The sequence below is a fragment of the Oncorhynchus nerka genome, linkage group LG25 (assembly GCF_034236695.1).
Source record: "Oncorhynchus nerka isolate Pitt River linkage group LG25, Oner_Uvic_2.0, whole genome shotgun sequence".
In the NCBI taxonomy this organism is placed as follows: Eukaryota; Metazoa; Chordata; class Actinopteri; order Salmoniformes; family Salmonidae; genus Oncorhynchus; species Oncorhynchus nerka.
The window spans coordinates 40,614,415-40,636,032 of record NC_088420.1 but is presented as its reverse complement, the minus strand read 5'-3'; the positions used below and the strand labels follow the sequence as shown (position 1 = coordinate 40,636,032).

Below are 21,618 nucleotides of genomic sequence, written 5' to 3'. Positions count from 1 at the left end.
AGCTGGATTTTTGTAGAATTTTGACCCATTTTGTGTCATATTTTTTCTAATCTGACATTTAATCCACAGATAAAGGGGAAACCTAGATCGTTTTTAGTTAGTTCTCTTTTATTAATCTCTCATCTTTCGTATTTTTCTTATTCTGTGAATTCTATATGGCAGTTGGCAAACAACTTTAAGGTGAATTACCGCCACCAAATGGACTGGAGTGTGGACCTTGTTCATTTTTCAAATCACCCATGTGGGTTAGTATTCTCCTAAAAAACAATTAGTAGATGGGAGAGGCGGACTTTCAGCGTGTCAATCGTCTAAAATAGCACATGGCCACTCAACGTAACCGGTTTAGTTAATGGAAAATGTATTTATGTTTCACCATAGAGTAGGAGGCAGCACTCTAAACACAGACCAAACACTTCTGCTTATGTGGAGCCTAGCTCAATCGCCTCTTAGCTCTATCTGAGGAGAACGGTGGAAGAGTTTGTTTCCTCTCCCTCTGCCTTTATGGTTGTCAAGATAGTTTCTCTCTCCCACTTCTGTGTCTCTCTTTCCGGCTGCCGCTATAGAACCAGGAAGTAAAGAGAGGAAGGGGGGAGAAAAATAAATACCCAGCAGCTGAGGAAAACAAGGAAGTGAATGCAGCCAGAGCTTCAGCTGTGAAGTGAAAGTAGACCAGGGCAGTTTGCATAAGGAAGTGCTAGCTAGCTAACGTCAACACTGGCTGTGCTCTCCCCAGCAGAGAGTTTAACGAAGAGCGACAGAAATAGAACGAGACTGCAGCGCCTGCCTCACAAAAATACCAGCAGTGAGTACCCATTTGAACTGAGCTGCCCACTGGTAGGCCTCACATGGGAAAAGTGAGTGTGTGAATGAGTCAGAGAACTGGATATAGCAGAGGGGAGAAGATGGTTGTTTTTTGTTGTTGCAGCGAAGCCCGGTTTGTGCTGGTTGTTCGTGTCAGGAAGGAGAGAATACCCGAGCATTGTTCAGGAGGGAATAGGCCCCAACACAGAGAAGGAGAACCGAAGAGAAAACAAAATAGCGGATTTGAATTAAGTTTAGGCCCTGCTGTGTATAATCGTAAATATTACTACGGAACTACAGTACCAGCCTTTGTCTCATACACTATTACTGAGTTCCAAAATGCATACTCGTGTTCTATCTAGAGCGTATAGCGAGTACGTAAGACAACTGTCATTTTCAAGTGCGAGTCCAAACATAACGCAAAAAGGCAAGTATGTACTAAGTTTACCGGAAGTTCTATAAGCGAAAAGTCTGGAAAACAAAGCACGCATTGGAACATATTTTTTCGTTAACCGGGGAGGATATCCCATAACACCTTGCGACAGAGCGAAACTTTTAAATTAACGGGGTCTAAGGTTCCTGCTTGGGAGAAAATGTTCCAAAGGAATGCATTTAAATGAACAGGTGTGCATTGTTAAGTTAATTTGTGGAATTTCTTTCTTTCTTTATAGCTTTTCAGCCAATCAGTTGTGTAGTGACAAGGTAGGGTTGGCATACAGAACATTGTCCTATTTGGTAATAGACAAAGTCCATATTATGGCAAGAACAGCTCAAATAAGCAAAGAGAAACGACAGTCCATCATTACTTTAAGACATGAAGGTCAGTCAATGCAGAAAATGTAATGAATTTGAACGTTTTTTCAAGCACAGTCGCAAAACCTATCAAGTGCTATGATGAAACTGGCTCTCATGAGGACAGCCACAGGAAAGGAAGACTCAGAGTTACCTCTGCTGCAAAGGATAAATTCATTAGAGTTACACGCCTCAGAAATTGCAGCCCAAATAAATGCTACTTAGAGTTCAAGTAGCAGACACTCAGTAACAGACATCTCAACATCAACTGTTCAGAGGAGACTGCGTGAATCAGGTCTTCATGTTTGAATTGCTGCACAGAAACCACTACTAAAGCTCACCAAATAGAAGAAGAGACTTGCTTGGGCCAAGAAACACGAACAATGGACATTAGACCGGTGGAAATTTGTCCTTTAGTCTGGAGTCCAAATTTGAGATTTTTGGTTCCAACCGCCTTGTCTTTGTGAGACGCTGTGTAGGTGAACGAATGATCTCCACATGTGTATTTCCCACCATAAAGCATGGAGGAGGTGTTATGGTGTAGGGGTGCTTTGCTGATGACACTGTCAGTGATTTATTTACAATTCAAGGCACACTTAAGCAGCATGGCTACCACAGCATTCTGCAGCGATATGCCACCCCATCTGGTTTGGGTTTAGTGGGAATATAATATTATTTTTCAACTGGACAATGACCCAACACAGCTCCAGGCTGATTAAGGGCTATTTGACCAAGAAGGTCGAGTGATGTAGTGCTGCCTCAGATGACCTGGCCTCCACAATCCCCCGACCTCAACCAAAGTGAGATGGTTTGGGAGGAGTCAACAAGTGCTCAAACATATGTGGGAATACCTTCAAGACTGTTGGAAGAAAAGCATTCCAGGTGAAGCTGGTTGAGAGAATGCCAAGAGTGTACAAAGCTGTCAAGGCTATTTTGAAGAATCTCAAATATAAAATATATTTAGATTTAACACTTGTTTTTGGTTACTACATGATTCCATAAGTGTTATTTCATAGTTTTGATTTCTTCGCTATTATTCTACACTGTAAAAAATAAAGAAAAACCCTTGAATGAGTAGGTGTTCTAAAACTTTTGACCGGTAGTGTATATTTATATCACATTTTTTTTTACTCCACCTGTCAACCACAGGAGCCCACTCTGCTAATCATCAAATGGGAGGAGGAGAAGAAGTAGGGGGCCCACATGGGTAACTGGGGGGCCCTCCTTGGTTGGGTAAATGATTCAGGGCCGGCCCTAGCCTTTTGGAGGCCCTAAGCGAGCTTTGGATGGACCCCCCACCCCCCACACACACACCTCTCGGGCAAAACACTTTAGTCACCGCCCTCTTGACGGCAGAGAAGTTCACTTGCTGCAATTCTACACATTTTGCCATGGGGTGTAGAGAAAATGTTGTAGTTTTAAAACGAATTACCTGCAATTCTACACATTTTGCCATAATTTATGCCATGTTAATTATGTCTGACTGAGAGTGACTAACAAAATCAACGAGGGCTCCCTGGAGGTCAGAGCCCCTGGGTATGTGCCGGTAGGTATTCGGCCATTATTAATAGTTTAGATATCTGGCTAGACTAATTTACCAATCAAAAATTGTTAGCTGACATGGCTAATTTGAGTGACATAACAAGATAACTGCTGATACACATTTCAAATTTGCACCTTGTGTATCCTACTATTCTAATTCTCAACAGTAAATTGAGCCTGAGTAGATAAAAGAACATATGTGTGTGTATATGCTCAGGTAAAACTATTTGGCTAGTCTATATTTCCATATTCCATATTTAATATTCTTGAAGATCAAGGGGTATTAAATTAATTGGATTGACGGGAAATCTGACGGACTTTGATTTTTTTTGGAACGATATAGCCTAATCGTATTATTATCTGTAGTAGAAAGCAATGGGTTATAAGAGGCCTACATAACCAACCCATAAATGAAAATGCAACATTGATTTATGGCCAGCTCTGTAAACTCTAACATTGGTTTATCCTGCAATATATCCTTGTCTTCTTCTAATTGCCTCTTCAGGGGAAAGTAACCCAAAGTAATCAGATTACTTTACTGAGTTTGGTTAATCCCAATATTACTTTGCTGATTACAATTTTGGACAGGTAACGTAACGGATTACATTTAGAAAGTAACCTACCCAGTACAGTACCTGTGGAAGAATTGGGTTGTGTTTTCCCTCTGACAGTAGTCGCTACAACTTGTTGCTGTTGCTTAGGTGATGTACAGTAGGAGGATGTGTTTGTTAAAGGTGTAGATTACTGTTGTTTTCTTAGAGAGAGATTGTCTGTCCCTCCCAAACACATGTGATATGTCTAGAAGAGCTGACTGTAACATTCTGACTACATAACCTTTCTGCAGAGCTTGGTGTGAGTGTATTCCCTGGTCACCACTATTTATTTACTCTGTCCTGTACTACTGATCTCTCCTACAGGGTGTCCTGCTCATCGCCCCCTATTGACCCTACTCATACCCACCACAATGACAGACCAAGGGAAACCCTGGAGAGGAAGTGGAGGACCTGAGGAGGAGGAGTTACCACAGATGGACGGGTCATGTGACGCTTGTGAGCCTGACGAGGCCCAGCAGGCAACCCAGGTGTGTTACACCTGCAGCTTTGCCTTCTGCTCTACCCATGCTGAGAAACATGTCCACAGCACACGACACCTACTGACGCCCTACGACCAGGAAGTGGCGCAGCCCCAGGCCCGGTCCCAACAGCCGGCCAGGGACAGAGACCCAAGGGAGGGGGACGAAAGGGTTCGAGAGATTGGGCGTAGGGCAGAGCAAGAGGTGGTGGAAAATGGGGCATGCGGTGGGGCTGGGGTACAAGAGAACGAGGCGTGTGGAGGAGAGAGAGTCCAAGGGGAGGGGAAAGTTGATGATGAAGATGATGGTGATGAAGAGGCGGTGGCAGCCCCAGAGGGGGGCAGTAAGAGGGAGACGGTGACAGTGGAGAGGCTGCGCTGTAATGAGCATGGCCAGGAGGGTACTCTTTACTGCAAGACTGACGAGAAGGTCATCTGTGTGGTGTGTGCCGTGCAGGGGGAGCACCGCGAGCATGAGATCATCACCTTGCACGAGGCCTACATCTGGCAAAAGGTGAGTCGCACTTAAAAATATCATACCTGCAGGCGGACTCGCAATGACTTCACATAAGAATGATCACTACCTGTCAACCCATGTTTATAACATAGATATTACACTGTACCACTGTTAATAAACTTGATATAAGCGCAGTACCACATTTATAACATGGATTTAAGCACAGTCCCACAATTTAACAAACACTACAGTACATGACCAAAGGTTTGTGGACATCTGCTTGCCGAACATCTCATTCCGAAATCATGGGCATTAATATGGAGTTGGTCCCCCCCCCTGGCTGCCATAACAGCCTCCACTCTTCTGGGAAGGCTTTCCACTAGATGTTGGAACATTGCTGTGGGGGGACTTGCTTCCATTCAGCCACAAGATAATCCGCTATTCTGAAGGGGTGTCCTTTTATACTTTTGTATATAGAGTGTATACAAACATGCAGACCCTTAACAACGGCCAACAAGAGTTCTGAACTTGCATTTCATTGTAAAGGGGGAAAGAGATCCTTGCCACCTGTGTCCTTGATTAAATGACCTGCAAAGGTATTCTTCATGGATAGAAATCGTATAGCAGTAGCAGTCATTGCCATTTAAGATGAGGGAGGCATTTAGTTTTTTTTCTTCAGCATGGCCTTATTTCTATTACAGCATATTGGATGACTGTCATTCATGTTCCATTCACCCAGTTCAATGTATCAGCGATAGGTTTAGACTACTACACGATACTCAATGTTTCCCGATACCCATCACGAGGTTGCTACAACCTAGCCTATGAATTAAAGTTTACAATGTAGGTGCACACAGGTTGAGAGACAAATTTGAGGTGGCAGACAGTGACACATGGACAGACATTGAAATTCCATACAGCCTTACACACTCCTGCTTGCATCTAGCTGATATAGGGTGTAATCATTAGTCCAACATTTGCAAACAAGAGTTTCTATTGGAGATATTCAGGTATGTTTATCCCCATTTTGGTCCGTTTGCTTCTGTTATGAGAATAATTTTTCAACAGAATTGGTGAAATGAATACACCCCTGATCACATTCACTTTCATATCAGCCACATTGTATTTCTTCTTGCGTCTATGGGCTCTCCTCCTCTCAACTCTTCCTTTCGCTTGTGGATTTCAATGCACATCATCTGTATGTGACCAGGTGAAAAAACCTTTCCAAGCCAAACCACTACACACAGCCTACATCGTAGTCACCATATTAGCTAAAGTAACGTCATAGTCTGCATAGCCAATAGAACTAACGCGTTCGTAAACCCGCTACAATCAGGCAGTAACGTTACAGTGTAAAGTCAGTAAGCACTTACACCTGCGGCAATAAATTAGTCAAACCAAAGTTTACCTAGACTTGGAAGAGTTCCAGTGTTTTGTTGGATAGTCATAGCCTGCTAGCTAACATAGCATCCTTCTGTTTGAGCAGGATGTTTGAGTAGGCTAAACCTGCTAGCTGCATTTGATAGCTAAGTAAGGGAAACAAAGTGAGAAAAAAAGACAATCTCTCTCTATTTCTTTCTTGCTTCTCTTTCATTTTGGAAGACATTTACAACTACTGTCGTTCTTTCTCTTTGAGTAAACCACTCACCACATTTTATGCACTGCTGTAGCTTATGCTTTCAGTACTAGATTAATTATCTGACCCTTTGATTGGGCGGACATGTCTGTTCATTCTGCAACAGCTCTGATAGGTTGGAGGACTCTCCTCTGGAAGTTGTCATAATTACTGTGTAAGTCTATGGAAGGGGGTGAGAACCATGAGCCTCCTAGGTTTTGTATTGAAGTCAATGTATCCTGAGGAGGACGGAAACTAGCTGTCTTCCGGCAACACCATGGTGCTACCCCACAGATAGCTGTTGAGGCTACTGTAGACCTTCTTTGCAAAATAGTGTGTTTTAATCAATTATTTGATGACGTGATTATATTTAGTATAGTTGTATTTAAAAGGATAACTTTTTCAATGTTTTACCGTTTTAATTTTCATGAAATCCACTGAGGAGGATGGTCCTCCCCTTCTTCCTCTGAGGAGCCTCCACTGGCATACAGTGAAGTGACACAGCCTGTATGTAACTCATTCTAAGTCCTCTACTGCAAATTACATCCCCTATAGGAGAAACAATACTATCAATATTGTTTATGTAGTGTCTGTAATATTATATGATTACAATAAACTAATAGCTTTCATGCACGGATACATTACCTCCAGTCAACACACTAGGGATTTATAAAAGTTGAGCAGAGTATCTCCATAGGTTTAACACAATAATTTCATGTCAAAATAATAATAGTATGCCACCATGTAAAGGCTACAATGACCTCATGACAAATCCTCCCAATTATTAAGCCCTATTAATAATTTGTATGGAAACAACTTTATTTTTATATGATTAACATATTCCAATGTCTGTTTGGCTAGGGAGCGATTCCTTCCCAGATGGCTTTTTACTGCAGGCGTTTTACAGCCCGTCCCATCCCGTGACTAACTGACTAACTGACTGCTCTCTGTGGGCAGAGGAGATATCATGGATAATGTGCAGGAGAGGGAATGACACATCATCATCACTACGCAGGGAGGAGAGAGATGACATTATCATGGCCCCATTTACACCCCATATCATTATAGTACCAATTAGTGATGAACCAAGTGGGGTAATCATCATCATAATTTTGCCTCTGAGGAATAGATTAAGCCTAGGAGTGATGGAATTTTACAAAATTCAAAAACAAACCAACTTCAAATTGTGTGACTGTCTGTCTCTGTGTTGTCTTTGTTCTCCTCCAGAGCAGGGAGGGTTATGACCTGCTGGGCTGCACACAGAACATGGCTGACCATATCAAGACCAAGTGGACCAACCCTGAGGTCAGTACAACCACACTATTACAACTAACATTCCAATATGGCCGACAGTGTTTCCACCTCGGGAACACTGCTTTGAACGAGAAAGTCTGATTTATTCTCCTAATTCTCTAAGAACAAAACCCAGCTGTGGCAGTATGACACACATCAGTCTAGTGTGAGCTAAAGATGGAATACACAGAGATTACATCCTAAATGAGACAGAGGAAGTATACATGGGAGCCAATTATTCCTATTTACTCACTGTGTTCCGTTCACTGAGAAGGCTTCCACTTGGCTTCCTGGAGCGTCATACCTTTCTAAAAATCTAGATATTTATGACATCACCACCTAAATCTGTCTTCATAGGGCGGCGCACAATTGGACCGGCGTCAAGGTTTGGCCGGGGTAGGCCGTCATTATAAATAAGAATTTGTTCTTAGGTGACTTGCCTAGTTAAATAAAATAGAAAATAGCACAGAGTCCTTTATATTGTGTTAGTGACTGTAGGTTTTCCTCTAAGGAGTTTATTGTTCAGTGTATAGGATTGATTATTTGGCAGCGGTCAGAGTGATATTAATAATTTCTCTCTGTGCTGTTGGTTCCTACAGTAGGCTATAGGATTGGCAGGTAGCTAAGTTGCTCTCCCTCTTGCCAGGTTGGCCCATTTTAACACACAGCAACTCAAATAGACTTTCTTTATCCCCGGTCAACCTTGGAAATAATGTCTTTAATGTCAGCCTAAATAACTTAGTGTGGGGACACAGTCACTGGGAGTAAAACTGTGTGTTCACGCGTGCGCACGCGGGAGGTCATTGCTAATCAGCCAGGTCTAATTTATTTACCGTAGACAGTGTTGAACCTGGCCCTCCAGCGAACCCTGCAGCATTAACACTCTGCTGTGTCGTTACATAACTATGTCACTCTCTGTGAGAGGAGCGGCTTGACGCCGTCCCCTCTGAGAGCTGACCCGCTGTCAAGCACCATAATGTAGCAGGTTCATTTGAACACCCTGTGAAAAGGTAATACCCTTATTGGCAAGTAGTCACTGAGTACAGTTACATGTACACAATATTATGATTATTGTGGATTAAAACAACGACATGCTTTGCAGGAAGAACGATTTCCCTAATAATTATATTTACATGGACACATCTGAAATCAGGCTACCTGCTATCACTCTTATCAATGCCAATCAAAATAAACGTCCTACCACAGTGTTATGTTTGGGAAGCCTATTTGATTCTGAGTTCAGACATATATAAAGTTTGTATGTGAAAACTACTTCTAAGACGCATGCATTCCGTTGTTACGAACCCACTTCACTTGTGCTAAAGAGGGATTGCTGGTGGTAGCACATGAAAACCAGGTGTTTTTAATGTCCTAATAAGTTGAGAGATTGCTCAGAAAACCAGGTGTTTTAATCGACATATGCATACTTCAATTTGGACCTCATGGCGATTTAATATAAGCAGAATGAAGGTGTTTCCGTGACTATTGCATAATCTGCCTACTGTCATAATCAGTTTAATATCGTACTCACTGGAATACCAGCCTTGGCATATTATCATACTAGAATACCAATGCTGCCCCTGGGCCTTCCTGGACCTTTTGTCTCCTGTCTTCCCACCAGAGAGGTGTGGCCTGTTCAGGAGAATCCACTTCCCTCCTCACTCACAGGCTGAAGCGTCAGGAACCATTAGGTCGATTTGTCAGTGTGTCCTCTCCATGCTCTCAAATGCCACAGCTTCTCATTATGCAAGACTACTACAGTTCAGACTACAGTTCAATGCTGGCAGAGGGAAGGGTGTGTGTGTGTGAAGGGGAAGTTTGAAGAGATTAAACTTTAGCATGGTCCCAAGGGAGTGTGTGTGTGTGTGCGTGCGTGTGCTTTTCAGGGAGGTGAGTGGATAAAAAGGTTTAACCCATAGCTGCTGTTTACTTATTAAATTCCCTCTACTTAATTATGTACTCTGCCTCAGGTATGGGGATTTTAATCTTCACGTCTCTTAACTCATATCTCCATGCTCTGCAGGGGGATGGAACACACACACACACACACACACACACACACACACACTATACCTGCAGGGAGAATGGAATATTATACAAAAAGCACAGTAATGCTGTGACTCAGCCCATACATATTAATGGGTGACCAGGGGATTAGGATAGCATGGGGGGTGTGCCTGCCTGCATATCTAACCGCCTGCCTGCATACCTAACCGCCTGCCTGCATGTCTCTCTGTCTGGGCATCTCTCTGTGTGTGTCTACGTGTCTGTCTCAGAGAGCAGGTAACATTGTGTGAAGCGGGGAGGTTTAGATCAAGGCAGCAGGTAGTCAGCATATTTACCTCTGTCTCTTTTTATATTTACTGTCTCCTCTGCATAATTCTGTCAGTGGCGCACTGCCTTCTGTGGTGTTGCTGGCTCAATCACCTCAGACAGGACCCATTGATTTGTGGGATTTCACAAAGTGTAATCCATCATCCATTTTGGAGGAAGAATTGTTGACATATATTTGACACTTGTATCTAAAAGCATAATTGAGAAATAATTGAGAAAAGTTGGCATATTTGTGACATTTGGCCTTCCACAGGCCTCCTTTAAGACTCCATAGTGTTTCATCTGTAGGTGCTACTAAGCAAACATTGGTGTCATATGAAGCTTTATCGTTTGCTCTGTAATATCAGTAGTGTTTTGATTTCAATAACTTTTTTTTTTTTTTACGTTACTTTACAAATATAAAAAAATATATAAACATGTTTGACTGGGCAAGATATTGTTGAACATAATATACTTTATAGGCATAGCAAGCATAGGTCTCTGCTACTTTTAGAGTTCTGATCCGATTTGTAGGCATTACCAACAGAGTGAATGTGAAAATTGATTAAAAAAGGTTGCTCTCTGCTGGTATTTTGCTGGATGTGCAATGATACAAGTAAAAAGAGGGCTGGGATTGGTTACACTGCCTACTATGCGAAATTCTCTGTATAAAATGGGCAATAACTTTAAAGCAGAACTTGCTCCTCAAGAATTGCTGGTGGCCATGACAGAAGCCAAGCGTGAGTTGGTTTGGGGGTGTGGTTTGATGTGGATGTTTCTTGGATGTGTCCTTGACAAACAACCTTTTATATAATACCATAGAAGCAGTATTCTGCTGATATAACAATGTGTACCTTTCACCATTCCCAGCTGATACAGACACTGTGCCTATGGGCATTTTGTCTGGTGGTAATGAAATTACTTTGGCAAACATGTCACACACCTTCCTGTGTGGTGTCCCGTATACAGCAGGGGTTCCCTGATCCTGGTGCAGAATACACAGGGTTTCTCCCTCCCCATATTGAATGATACCATTCAAATCAATAACAACAAAAAATACAATTCAAGTAAAAGTTGTCTAGTAAAATGTTAGTGCTGAGTGACAGGTCTCTCCACTTAGTTACATCAGTATCAAGCTAGTCTGTCAGTCTGGACTTTATCACATTCTTGAATCACATTCTTCTCCATGTGCTGGCTCCATACATGTTTCTGTGAACACATACACACAGTACCTGCCACTGGTAATAGAACAGTGACTATGTTTTACCAAAACAGGCAAAATGTTGAAGTTTGAACAGTGCATTCGGAAGGTATTCAGACCCCTTGACCTTTTCCACATTTTGTTACATTTACGTAAGTATTCAGACCATTTATTCAATACTTTGGTGAAGCACCTTTGGCAACGATTACAGTCTAGTCTTCTTGGGTATGATGCTACAAGCTTGGCACACCTGTATTTGGGGAGTTTCTCCTATTCTTCTCTGCAGATCCTCTCAATCTCTGTCAGGGTGGATGGGGAACTTCACTGCACGGCTATTTCCAGGTCTCTCCAGAGATGTTCGATCGGGTTCAAGTACGGACTCGGGTAGGGCCACTCAAGGATATTCAGAGACTTGTCCTGAAGCCACTCCTGTGTTTTCTTGGCTGTGGGCTTAGGGTTGTTGTCCTTTTTGTTGTTGTCCCCCACCCCCACACCCACCCACCCAGAGGTCCTGAGCGCTCTGGAGCAGGGTCATCTTTCCCTCAATCCTGACTAGTTTTCCTGTTTCTGCCGCTGAAAAACATCCCCACAGGTGTCCAGGTTACCTCCAGACGTGATGCTTGGCATTCCAGCCAAAGAGTTCACTCTTGGTTTCATCAGACCAGAGAATCTTGCTTCTCATGGTCTGAGAGTCCTTTAGGTGCCAAGCGGGCTGTCATGTGCTTTTTACTGAGGAGTGGATTCCGTCTGGCCACACTACCATAAAGGCTTGATTGGTGGAGGTTCTCCTATCTCCACAGAGGAACTATGGAGCTCTGTCAGAGTGACCTTCAGGTTCTGGTCACCTCCATGACCAAGGCCCTTCTCTCTGATTGCTCAATTTGGCCGGGCAGCCAGAACTAGGAAGAGTCTTGATGGTTCCAAACTTCTTCCATTTAAGAATGATGGATACCACTGTGTTCTTGGGAACCTTCAATGCTGCAGAAATGTTCTGGTCCCCTTTCCAGATCTGTGCCTCAACACAATCTTGTCCCGTAGCTCTATTGACAAGTCCTTCAACGTTATAGCTTGGTTTTTGCTTTGACATGCTCTGTCAACTGTGAGACCTTTTTATATAGACAGGTGTGTGCCTTTCCAAACCACAGGTGGAAACATCTCAGGGATGATCAATGGAAACATGATGAACCTGAGCTCAATTTTTTTTTTTAAGCTGCGTTTGACACGATTACCTAGACATACTGACCAGCTCCAATAGACAGACGAGTGCTATATGGCACACCAATCCAAACTCATCTCTCGGCATGTCCAGCCCACTCATTATCTCAGCCAATCATAGCTATTGGGAAGGTTGCCTGCTTTTTCTGTGGCTAAACCAACTATGCTTGTAATTGAACTCTTATTCATATTTACAGATGGCATACAAGTTTGATATTAAGGCACATGAAAGGTCACATGGTCGAGAAGGCATTTCTGCTGAAAAAATGTTTTACTTTCACACAGCTCTCCTGTGAAGTCATGACTTGCCTAGTTTCCTGAATCGGGTCACAAATGTAAATAATGGTGGTCATTTGATTAATTGTTCAGCAATGGGGGGGTAGAAGCTGTTAAGGAGCCCTTTGGTTCTAGACTTGGCGCTCCGGCACCGTTTGCCGTGCTGTAGCAGAGAAAACAGTCTATGACTTGGGTGACTGGAGTCCTATTATATAGGTCATGAAAGGCAGGACGATTGGCCCCAGTGATGTACTGGGCCATACGCACTACCATCTGTAGCTTCTTATGGTCAGATGCCGAGCAGTTGCCATACCAGGTGGTGACGCAACAGGTCAGGATGCTCTCGATGGTGCAGCTGTAGAACTTTTTGAAGATCTGGGGACCCATGCCAAATCTTTTCAGGGGAAAGAGTTTTGTCGTGCCCTTTTCACGACTGTCTTGGTGTGTTTGGACCTTGATAGTTCGTTGGTGATGTGGACACCAAGGAACTTGAAACTCTCGACCCGCTCCACTACAGCCCGTCAATGTTAATGGTGGCCTGTTCGGCCCGCCTTTTCATGTAGTCCTCTATTATACCAGAGAGTGTATTATATTCTAGTATCTCTGGTCATAATTAACCACCACAGTCGTTGCACACCAAGCTAGCATTACTAGTGCAGACAGGGGCCGACGAACTCCAAGCACCTATTCTGCATACTAGGTCCTTCGGCAGAGCATGCACACCATAGAGGCATGGTCAATACGTATTGGGGTTTTCATTCTCTAATGGCAGTGATCCTTTGAGCGTGTTGGGGGAGCCCTAATCATAACGGAAGGGCAGAGGGGTAATTTGCATATGGAGCTTGGCATAACGGGGCATGAATTCTTGTCATAATTGTTCACCCAAACGCAACCTTCATTTACTTGTTGTGACGCACGGAAGTTTAAAAATCCGTTTCGACACGAGAATAAATGTTATTGACCCATATCGATGCCACACAGGCCATTTTCAAAGGGATTATTTGCTTTTTAGGGGAATTTGCTCTTTAAAACTAGCTGAGATCCCACTTTGGAACTTTGATTTGCACATGGAGTGTAATTTATTGAAAAATTTGCTTATTTTTTCCATAGTCATTAATTAATGTAACAATTATTATATTTGAATAAATTACTCATTGCATAGCAGGCGCTAAATCTTCATATGACACCAATTTATGCTTTGTAGCATCTATAGGTTAAACATTATAGACTCTCTTAAAGAAGGCCTGGGTATGGCCTTCATGCCATCCAGGACCTCTATACCAGGCGGTGTCAGAGGAAGGCCCTAAAAGTTGTCAGACTCCAGCCAACCTAGTTATAAACTGTTCTCCCTGCTACCACACTGCAAGCGGTACCGGAGTGCCAAGTCTAGGTCCAAGAGGCTTCTACTCCCAAGCCATAAGACTCCTGAACATCTACTCAAATGGCCAGACTATTCACATTGCCATCCCCTCTCCACACCACTGCCACTCTCTGTTGTCATCTATGCATAGTCACTTTAATTAAATCTACCTACATGTACATACTACCTCAACTAACTGGTGACCCCGCACATTGACTCTGTACCGCCACCCCCCTGTATATATTGTGATTTTTTTTTTACTGCTGCTCTTTAATGACTTATTACTTTTATCTCTTATTCTTATCCATATTTTTTTAACTGCATTGTCGGTTAGGGGCTCGTAAGTAAGCATTTCACTGTAAGGTCTATCTACACATGTTGTATTCGTCGCATCTGACTAATAACATTTGATTCGAAGGCCTGGGTGTGGCCAAAATGTCATAAAAACGCCAACTTTGATCAATTATTTCCCAATTTTGTTTTTAGATAAAAATGTCAACGTTCTTTCCTTCAAAGGACTATTCGATGGATTACATTTTGTGAAAACCCACCAAAAACATTTTTTTTGTCTGGGTTTTGTGAGGAATCACTCCATTTCAGGAGCGCCTATTAATACATCCAGTATATATACCATCTGTCTCCATCTCTTTACCCTGCTTCAGAAAATCTACAAGAGCAGTAGACACATTAAAGCTGTCATGGGGAGGCCAGGAACAGACAGAAATGCATAAAAAAAAAATATGGTGATGGGCTATTTCTCTCTCTCTATTTCCCTCTCTATCTGCCTCTACCTCCAGTTATCCTTCTTTCTCTATTTTCACAGCATTTTAATTTAATTACCGTATGTATCATTAAACAGGAGCTCACTGTAGCTGACGTTCTTTCACAGCCGATGTCACAGGCCCTCTCCTTCTCTCCCTCTCTCTGACCCTCTCTCTCACTCTCCCTCTCTTGCTTTCCCCATTTGTACATTATTTTAGAGAGAAAAAAGGGAGAAAGTACATTAAAAAAAATGTACTTCTCCTTTGTTGAGTTAGTGGGTAATTTGGAGAATGTGATTGCTTGCAGAGAAATGCCGATAACGGAGAGCGAGAGTTAGAGAGAGAGAAGAATGGGGCTTTGGATCTCTCTGGAAAAGTGTTTAGAGCAGGGCCGTTATTGCCAGAGGGAGGGATAGACCGTTCAAAGCCATTTAGTCCTAATGTTCCATTAGTGCTTTTTAGGCCTTGTAAAAACAGACGCAGAGCCTGGCACTGGGGATAAGCACCAGCCGGACCTACAGTATATAGAGAGAGATGATCTGTACAGAAAGTGTACAGACCTTAATGTTTCATTTATGATTTGCTCAGTGTTGCTTTTAACCCAACCAGGTCTAAAGATCTGACCCATTATTACCTATAGTGGATCTCAGGGACCGCATGGTCTAACCATTTGTTTACACTCTGTTCAGTCATGTTACCGCATTGGCTAGCTAGCTAATAACCTGGAAGATTTACCAGTATAGCCAAACATTTGGAGCACAGAAAGAAAGTTAAAGGGATAGCTTCTTCAGGAGATCAATGATCATAGACATGGCAATGAATGATTGACAGATCTCTTGCATGTCATCATCACTATGTATTTAGGGGACATGTACAATTTTCAAAATAATGCATCTCAACAGGGAAATAGTGTTTTTACCATGTAGAAACCTAATATTTCACAAATGACTTTGCATTTTCAATTCCAGGTATTTGTATAAGCAATTTAGCTTTTATAATAAACTCATGTCTTTACAGTGTTACATATTAGTTTATAGGGCACCACATGTGCTTCATAATAAACCACCCACTGGGCACACACTGGTTGAATCAACGTTGTTTCCATGTAATTTCAATGAAATTATGTTGAACCAACGCAGAATAGACCTTGAATTGATGTCTGTGCCCAGTGAGTAGAAATCATATTGACCCAATATAGGCTGTTTCTCGGTCAATTTAGAAAATCTTATTTTCTGGTGCTCCTACATTTTAATGTGGTGCTTTTCTCTTTTAAAGTTAGCACCTGGGTGCATTGCTACTAGTGTTAGCACAATTACATGTTAGCAGTTCCCATAGGCTTCCAGTCATTGAGCCAACAACAATCCCTTTAAAAAATATATACATATGTGACCAACCTCCTCGATTCGGTCTTATGTAGCAAAATTTGAAATAGTATTTTTTACAATGGATAAAAGTAATGACTCCAAGCTAGTAAATGGTATATCATACACTGCAGTTGAGGAACAATGGGAAGTAATTCTGCTTTGAAAGTTGATAAACTTGTAACCCCACTTTTGAGAAAATGTCCCTTGAATAATTTGCTACACCTACTGGAGAGTTCTTCTTTGTCTACACCCTTTCAGCATCTTTCATACCCTCTTAAGCCTTAGCCCCACCCATCTCATTAAGGATTCACATGTGAGGCCATGTGGTAAACACACAATATATGCAATAAAATCTATGTTTATTTGTCACATGCAAAGGATACGGAAGGTAGAAATGGTTCACTGAAATGGTGACTTGCATAGTAGCAATATCAAAAACAGTGTCCAGATAAAAATATTTTTGAAATATTTTATAATTATTAGATGACACTTACTCAACACACAAATTTGATGGGCCATATGAAGGAAATTCTATAACCACCCCCCAGCCATGTTTAGCTAAGTGGATGGGTCACTATTGTCTAGCCATGTACACATGTTCATGAAGTACAATAGATGGCCGTAATCACCCCCAGATACACCTGGCTAATTTGATGAGTCATGCAATAATCTGTCCGAAGTGGAGTCTTTTTGTTTAGACATGTATTCTCTATCAGTACTAATTGGTAGCACCTTCTGAATCTTTAATCCCAAAGGAGCCACTGTCTGATGTTAATTTCATTGTGTCTAGACTTCTGAAGTCATGTGCACAGCACTATTTCTCTCTCTCATGGTCAATGTCTAAGAAGTTTACTATATTTAGTCAAACCCACAACTCTCCTCTGTACCATTTTGATTCCTAGCAGTCGTTCTCTGTCATTGTGTAGCCTCGGAGGCACAGTGGCCCAATGCCCATGGCCTTGCCAGTGTGTCCTCTCTCTCCTTTCCTCTCTCTCTCTGCCTCTCTCTCTCTTTGTTTCTCTCGCTCTTTCTCATCATCAAGTCCTGTACCCGCTCTCTCTGGTGTCTCCAGTTGAAGGCCTCGGTCTGCTCCAGTGTAAATGAAGATTAGCATGGATGGCTGACTCCCCTCTCACTATCAGGGCAGATGCTTAGCTCCATCCAGGGAGAGAGGTCCAAGGGCAGAGGGCCATGCTCCACAAACAGGGGGGCAGTGCTAGGAGCATGTCCCCCATCTGGTGCAGGGGTCGTGGGGACCCAGCAGGAAAGGGCAGGGGGCTCAATCGAGGGCCTGGGGGATGGGAGAGGTGGTGAGAGAATGTGTCAACTGTGCCAGATTGACATGTTTTTGCATTAGGGACATGACCTAAGAACCTTGCTTCAAGCTATGCTGACTGAAATGTCCTTCCCTTTTAATTCTTCAATGGATGATCTTATTTCTCAGATTGATCTGTGTTAAAGCTAATGGGATAGCTGGGACTGAAAAAACTACTTTTAGATTCGGTACAGTGACTCCATGCCTACTAATTTGCTGTGATTCGATTTTCCTGGACTCTGAATGAGTGATGGGCATGTTTCTATCCCCCCATACAAAAAAAGTTAATTAAATGTTTTAAATCTCTCTATTGAGTTGGGGGGTAATTTGGAGAATCTGATTGCTTGTACAGAAATGGCAGCTACTGACAAGACTTTGGTCTCCAATGGCCTCATCCAATGGCCTCAGCTATGCTAACTTCTGTGAGACTGCTCCACTGGAGCAGTTAGGGGGAGGGATGAGGGAAAGGAGGTAAAGATAGGAGGCAATGTGAGAGATGTTGAGGGCAGGTAAGGTGACATGAGGGCATTCAGGGGCAGAGGGGTTGCCAGGAGACCTTGATAGGGGCTGGCTGGAACTCCTCAATGCATCACCGTCTATGTTGGCGTGTTGCGTTGGAGGCGTCCCAGTGAGGGGCCTGCTAGTGAAGGTGTTGTATTCTAATGAGTCGTAGCTAAAGAGAGCCCAGAAGCCTGGGGAGCTGGGAAATTGATTAAAATGCAATCTCAGTTTGGAGTTCAATTGCCCTGAAAGCCAAACAGATGGCATGGCGGCGGTGCAGATGGGCTCTGAGGTCTCTATCTACAGACTGGCACCGTGGAGGAGAGCCTGGGGAGGAGATGCACCACTCAGAGAGAGACAGAGAGAAATAAAGAAATATAGAGAGACTGTTAAAAAGCAAGCGGAGGTTGAGGCCTGGCAGTTACTCACCCCATCCCTTTTTCACTCTTTATTTTTTTCACTTTCTTTCATGGTCTTGATTTATTTTGCTATTTGTGTGTCGATCTCTCGCTATACCTCTCCCTCTCTGCTACCGTCTGGTGCTAGTCTTTTACCTCACCATCCTCTATTCTTTTATAGTCTCCTCATGTCTTTTTTACTTCTACATTTATGCACTCGCTCTCCCCGTCTCCGTCACTGTTCACAGTTTTATGTCTACAGAGCATTCGGAAAGTATTCAGACACACTGACTTTTTCCACATTTTGTTACATTGCAGCCTTATTCTAAAAAGACAGCTTCATTAAATAGTACCTGCAAAACACCAGTCTCAACGTCAACAGTGAAGAGGCGACTCCGGGAAGTTGGTCTTCTACGCAGAGTTGCAAAGAAAAAGACATCTCAGACTGGCCAATAAAAAGAAAATATTAAGATGGGCAAAATAACACAGACACTGGACAGAGGAACTCTGCCTCTTCACTGTTGACTTTGAGAAGGGTGTTTTGCGGGTACTATTTAATGAAGCTTGAGGACTTATGAAGCATCTGTTTCTCAAACTAGACACTTGTCCTCTTGCTCAGTTGTGCACCGGGGCCTCCCACTCCTCTTTCTATTCTGGTTAGAACCAGTTTGAGCTGTTCTGTAAAGGGACTAGTACACAGCTTTGTACCAGATCTTCAGTTTCTTGGCAATTTTTTCGCATGAAACAGCCTTAATTTCTCAGAACAAGAATAGACTGACGGGTTTCAGAAAAAAGTTATTTGTTTCTGGCCATTTTGAGCCCATAATCAAACCCACAAATGCTGATGCTCCAGATACTCAACAAGAGTAAAGGCCAGTTTTTTTTATTTTTTAATCCGATCAACAGTTTTCAGCTGTGCTAAAATAATTGCAAAAGGGTTTTCTAATGATCAATTAGCCTTTTAAAATGATCAACTTGGATTAGTTAACACATTGTGCCATTGGAAGACTGGAGTGATGGTTCTTGATAATGGGCCTCTGTACGCCTACGTAGATATTCCATTAAAAATAAGTTTTTCCAGCTACACTAGTCATTTACAACATTAACAATGTCCATACTGTATTTATGTTAAATTTCATGTTTTAATCGACAGAAAATGTCTATCTAATCTGTTAATCGGAAGTTTACATACACCTTAGCCAAATACATTTAAACTTTTTCCCAATTCCTGACATTTAATCCTAGTAAAAATTCCCTGTCATAGGTCAGTTAGGATCACCACTTTATTTTAAGAATGTGAAATGTCAGAATAATAGTAGAGAGAATGGTTTATTTCATCTTTTATTTCTTTCATCACATTCCCGGTGGGTCAGAAGTTTACATGCACTCAATTAGTATTTGTTAGCATTGCCTTTAAATTGTTTAACTTGGGTCAAATGTTTCGGGTAGCCTTCCACAAGCTTCCCACAGTACGTTGGGTGAATTTTGGCCCATTCCTCCTGGCAGAGCTGGTGTAACTGTGTCAGGTTTGTAGGCCTTCTTGCTCGCACATGTTTTTTCAGATCTGCCTACACATTTTCTATGGGATTGAGGTCAGGGATTTGTGATGGCCACTAATACCTTGACTTTATTGCCCTTAAGCCATTTTGCCACAACTTTGGAAGTATGCTTTGGGTCATTGTCCATTTGGAAGACCCATTTGCAACCAAGCTTTAACTTCCTGACTGATGTCTTGAGATGTTGCTTCAAAATTTCCACATCATTTCCCTTCCTCATAATACCATCTATTTTGTGAAGTACCCCAGTCCCTCCTGCAGCAAAGCACCCCCACAACATGATGCTGCCACCCCCGAACTTCACAGTTGGGATGGTGTTCTCCGGCTTTTAAGCCTCCCCCTTTTTCCTCCAAACATAACAATGGCCATCATGGCCAAACAGTTCTATTTTTGTTTCATTCGACCAGAGGACACTCCTCCATAAAGTATGATCTTTGTCCCCATGTGCAGTTGCAAACCGTAGTCTGGCTTTTTATGGCGGTTTTGGAGCAGTGGCTTCTTCCTTGCTGAGCGGCCTTTCAGGTTATATCGATAGAGTACTCATTTTACTGTGGATATAGATTATTTTGTACCTGTTTCCTCCAGCATCTTCACAAGGTCCTTTGCTGCTGTTCTGGGATTGATTTTATTTTGGGGGGGGGGTGGCAGGGTAGCCTAGTGGTTAGAGCGTTGGACTAGTAGCCAAAAAAAGTTGCAAGTTCAAATCCCCCAGCTGACAAGGTACAAATCTGTCGTTCTGCCCCTGAACAGGCAGTTAACCCACTGTTCCTAGGCCGTCATTGAAAATAAGAATTTGTTCTTAACTGACTTGCCTATTTAAATAAAGGTAAAATTGAAAAAATAATGTTTTTTTTGCACTTTTCGCAGCAAAGTATGTTCATCTCTAGGAGACAGGACGCATCTCCTTCCTGAGCGGTATGACGGCTGCGTGGTCCCATGGTGTTTATACTTACCATTGTTTGTACAGATGAATGTGGTGCCTTCAGGCGTTTGGAAATTGCTCCCAAGGATGAATGAGACTTGTGGAGGTCTACACCTTTTATCCTGAAGTCTTGACTAATTGCTTTAGATTTTTCCATGATGTCGAACAAAGAGGCACTGAGTTTGAAGGGAGGCCTTGAAATACATCCATACCTCCAATTCCCTCAAATGATGTCAATTAGCCTATCAGAAGCTTCTAAAGCCATGACACAATTTTCTGGAATTTTCCGAGCTGTTTATTAAAGGCACAGTCAACTTAGCGTATATTAACTTCTGACCCACTGGAATTGTGATACAGTATAAGTGAAATTATCTGTCTGTAAACAATTGTTGGAAAAATTACTTGTCATGCACAAAGTAGATGTCCTAACCAACTTGCGAAAACTATAGTTTGTTAACAAGAAATGTGTGGAGTGGTTGAAAAATGAGTTTTAATGACTCCAACCTAAGTGAATATAAACTTCCAACTTCAACTGTAGATTTAAAAAAATCAGACCCTTTACTCAGTACTTTGTTGAAGAACTTTTGGCAGCGATTACAGCCTTGATTCTTTTTTAAAATTTTATTTATTTTTATTTCACCTTTATTTAACCAGGTAGGCTAGTTGAGAACAAGTTCTCATTTGCAACTGCGACCTGGCCAAAATAAAGCAAAGCAGTTTGACACAAACAGCAACACAGAGTTACACATGGAATAAACAAACATACAGTAGAAGAAGTCTATATACAGCATGTGCAAATGAGGTAGGATAAGGGAGGTAAGGCAATACATAGCCCATGGTGGCAAAGTAATTACAATATAGCAAT

General features: G+C 42.3%; 1 protein-coding gene across 5 annotated transcripts in view; it reads left to right on the top strand.

Moving 5' to 3' along the window:
* Nucleotides 1-556: 556 nt before the first annotated feature.
* LOC115109514 (tripartite motif-containing protein 44-like) overlaps nt 557-21,618 on the top strand; it is an 82,935-nt gene continuing 61,873 nt past the window's right edge. For 2 of the 5 annotated variants that reach the window (XR_010461124.1, XM_065009794.1), the window contains exons 1-3: nt 562-802; nt 4,053-4,720; nt 7,506-7,583. Coding sequence is in view for 4 of the 5 variants with exons in the window: in XM_065009794.1 (XP_064865866.1) it covers nt 4,100-4,720; nt 7,506-7,583 (699 nt within the window). In the remaining variant the exon portion in view is untranslated. Of the gene's footprint in view, nt 803-4,052; nt 4,721-7,505; nt 7,584-21,618 lie in introns of all 5 variants that reach the window. The other 3 variants (XM_065009795.1, XM_029634475.2, XM_029634472.2) reach the window with 3 other exon arrangements.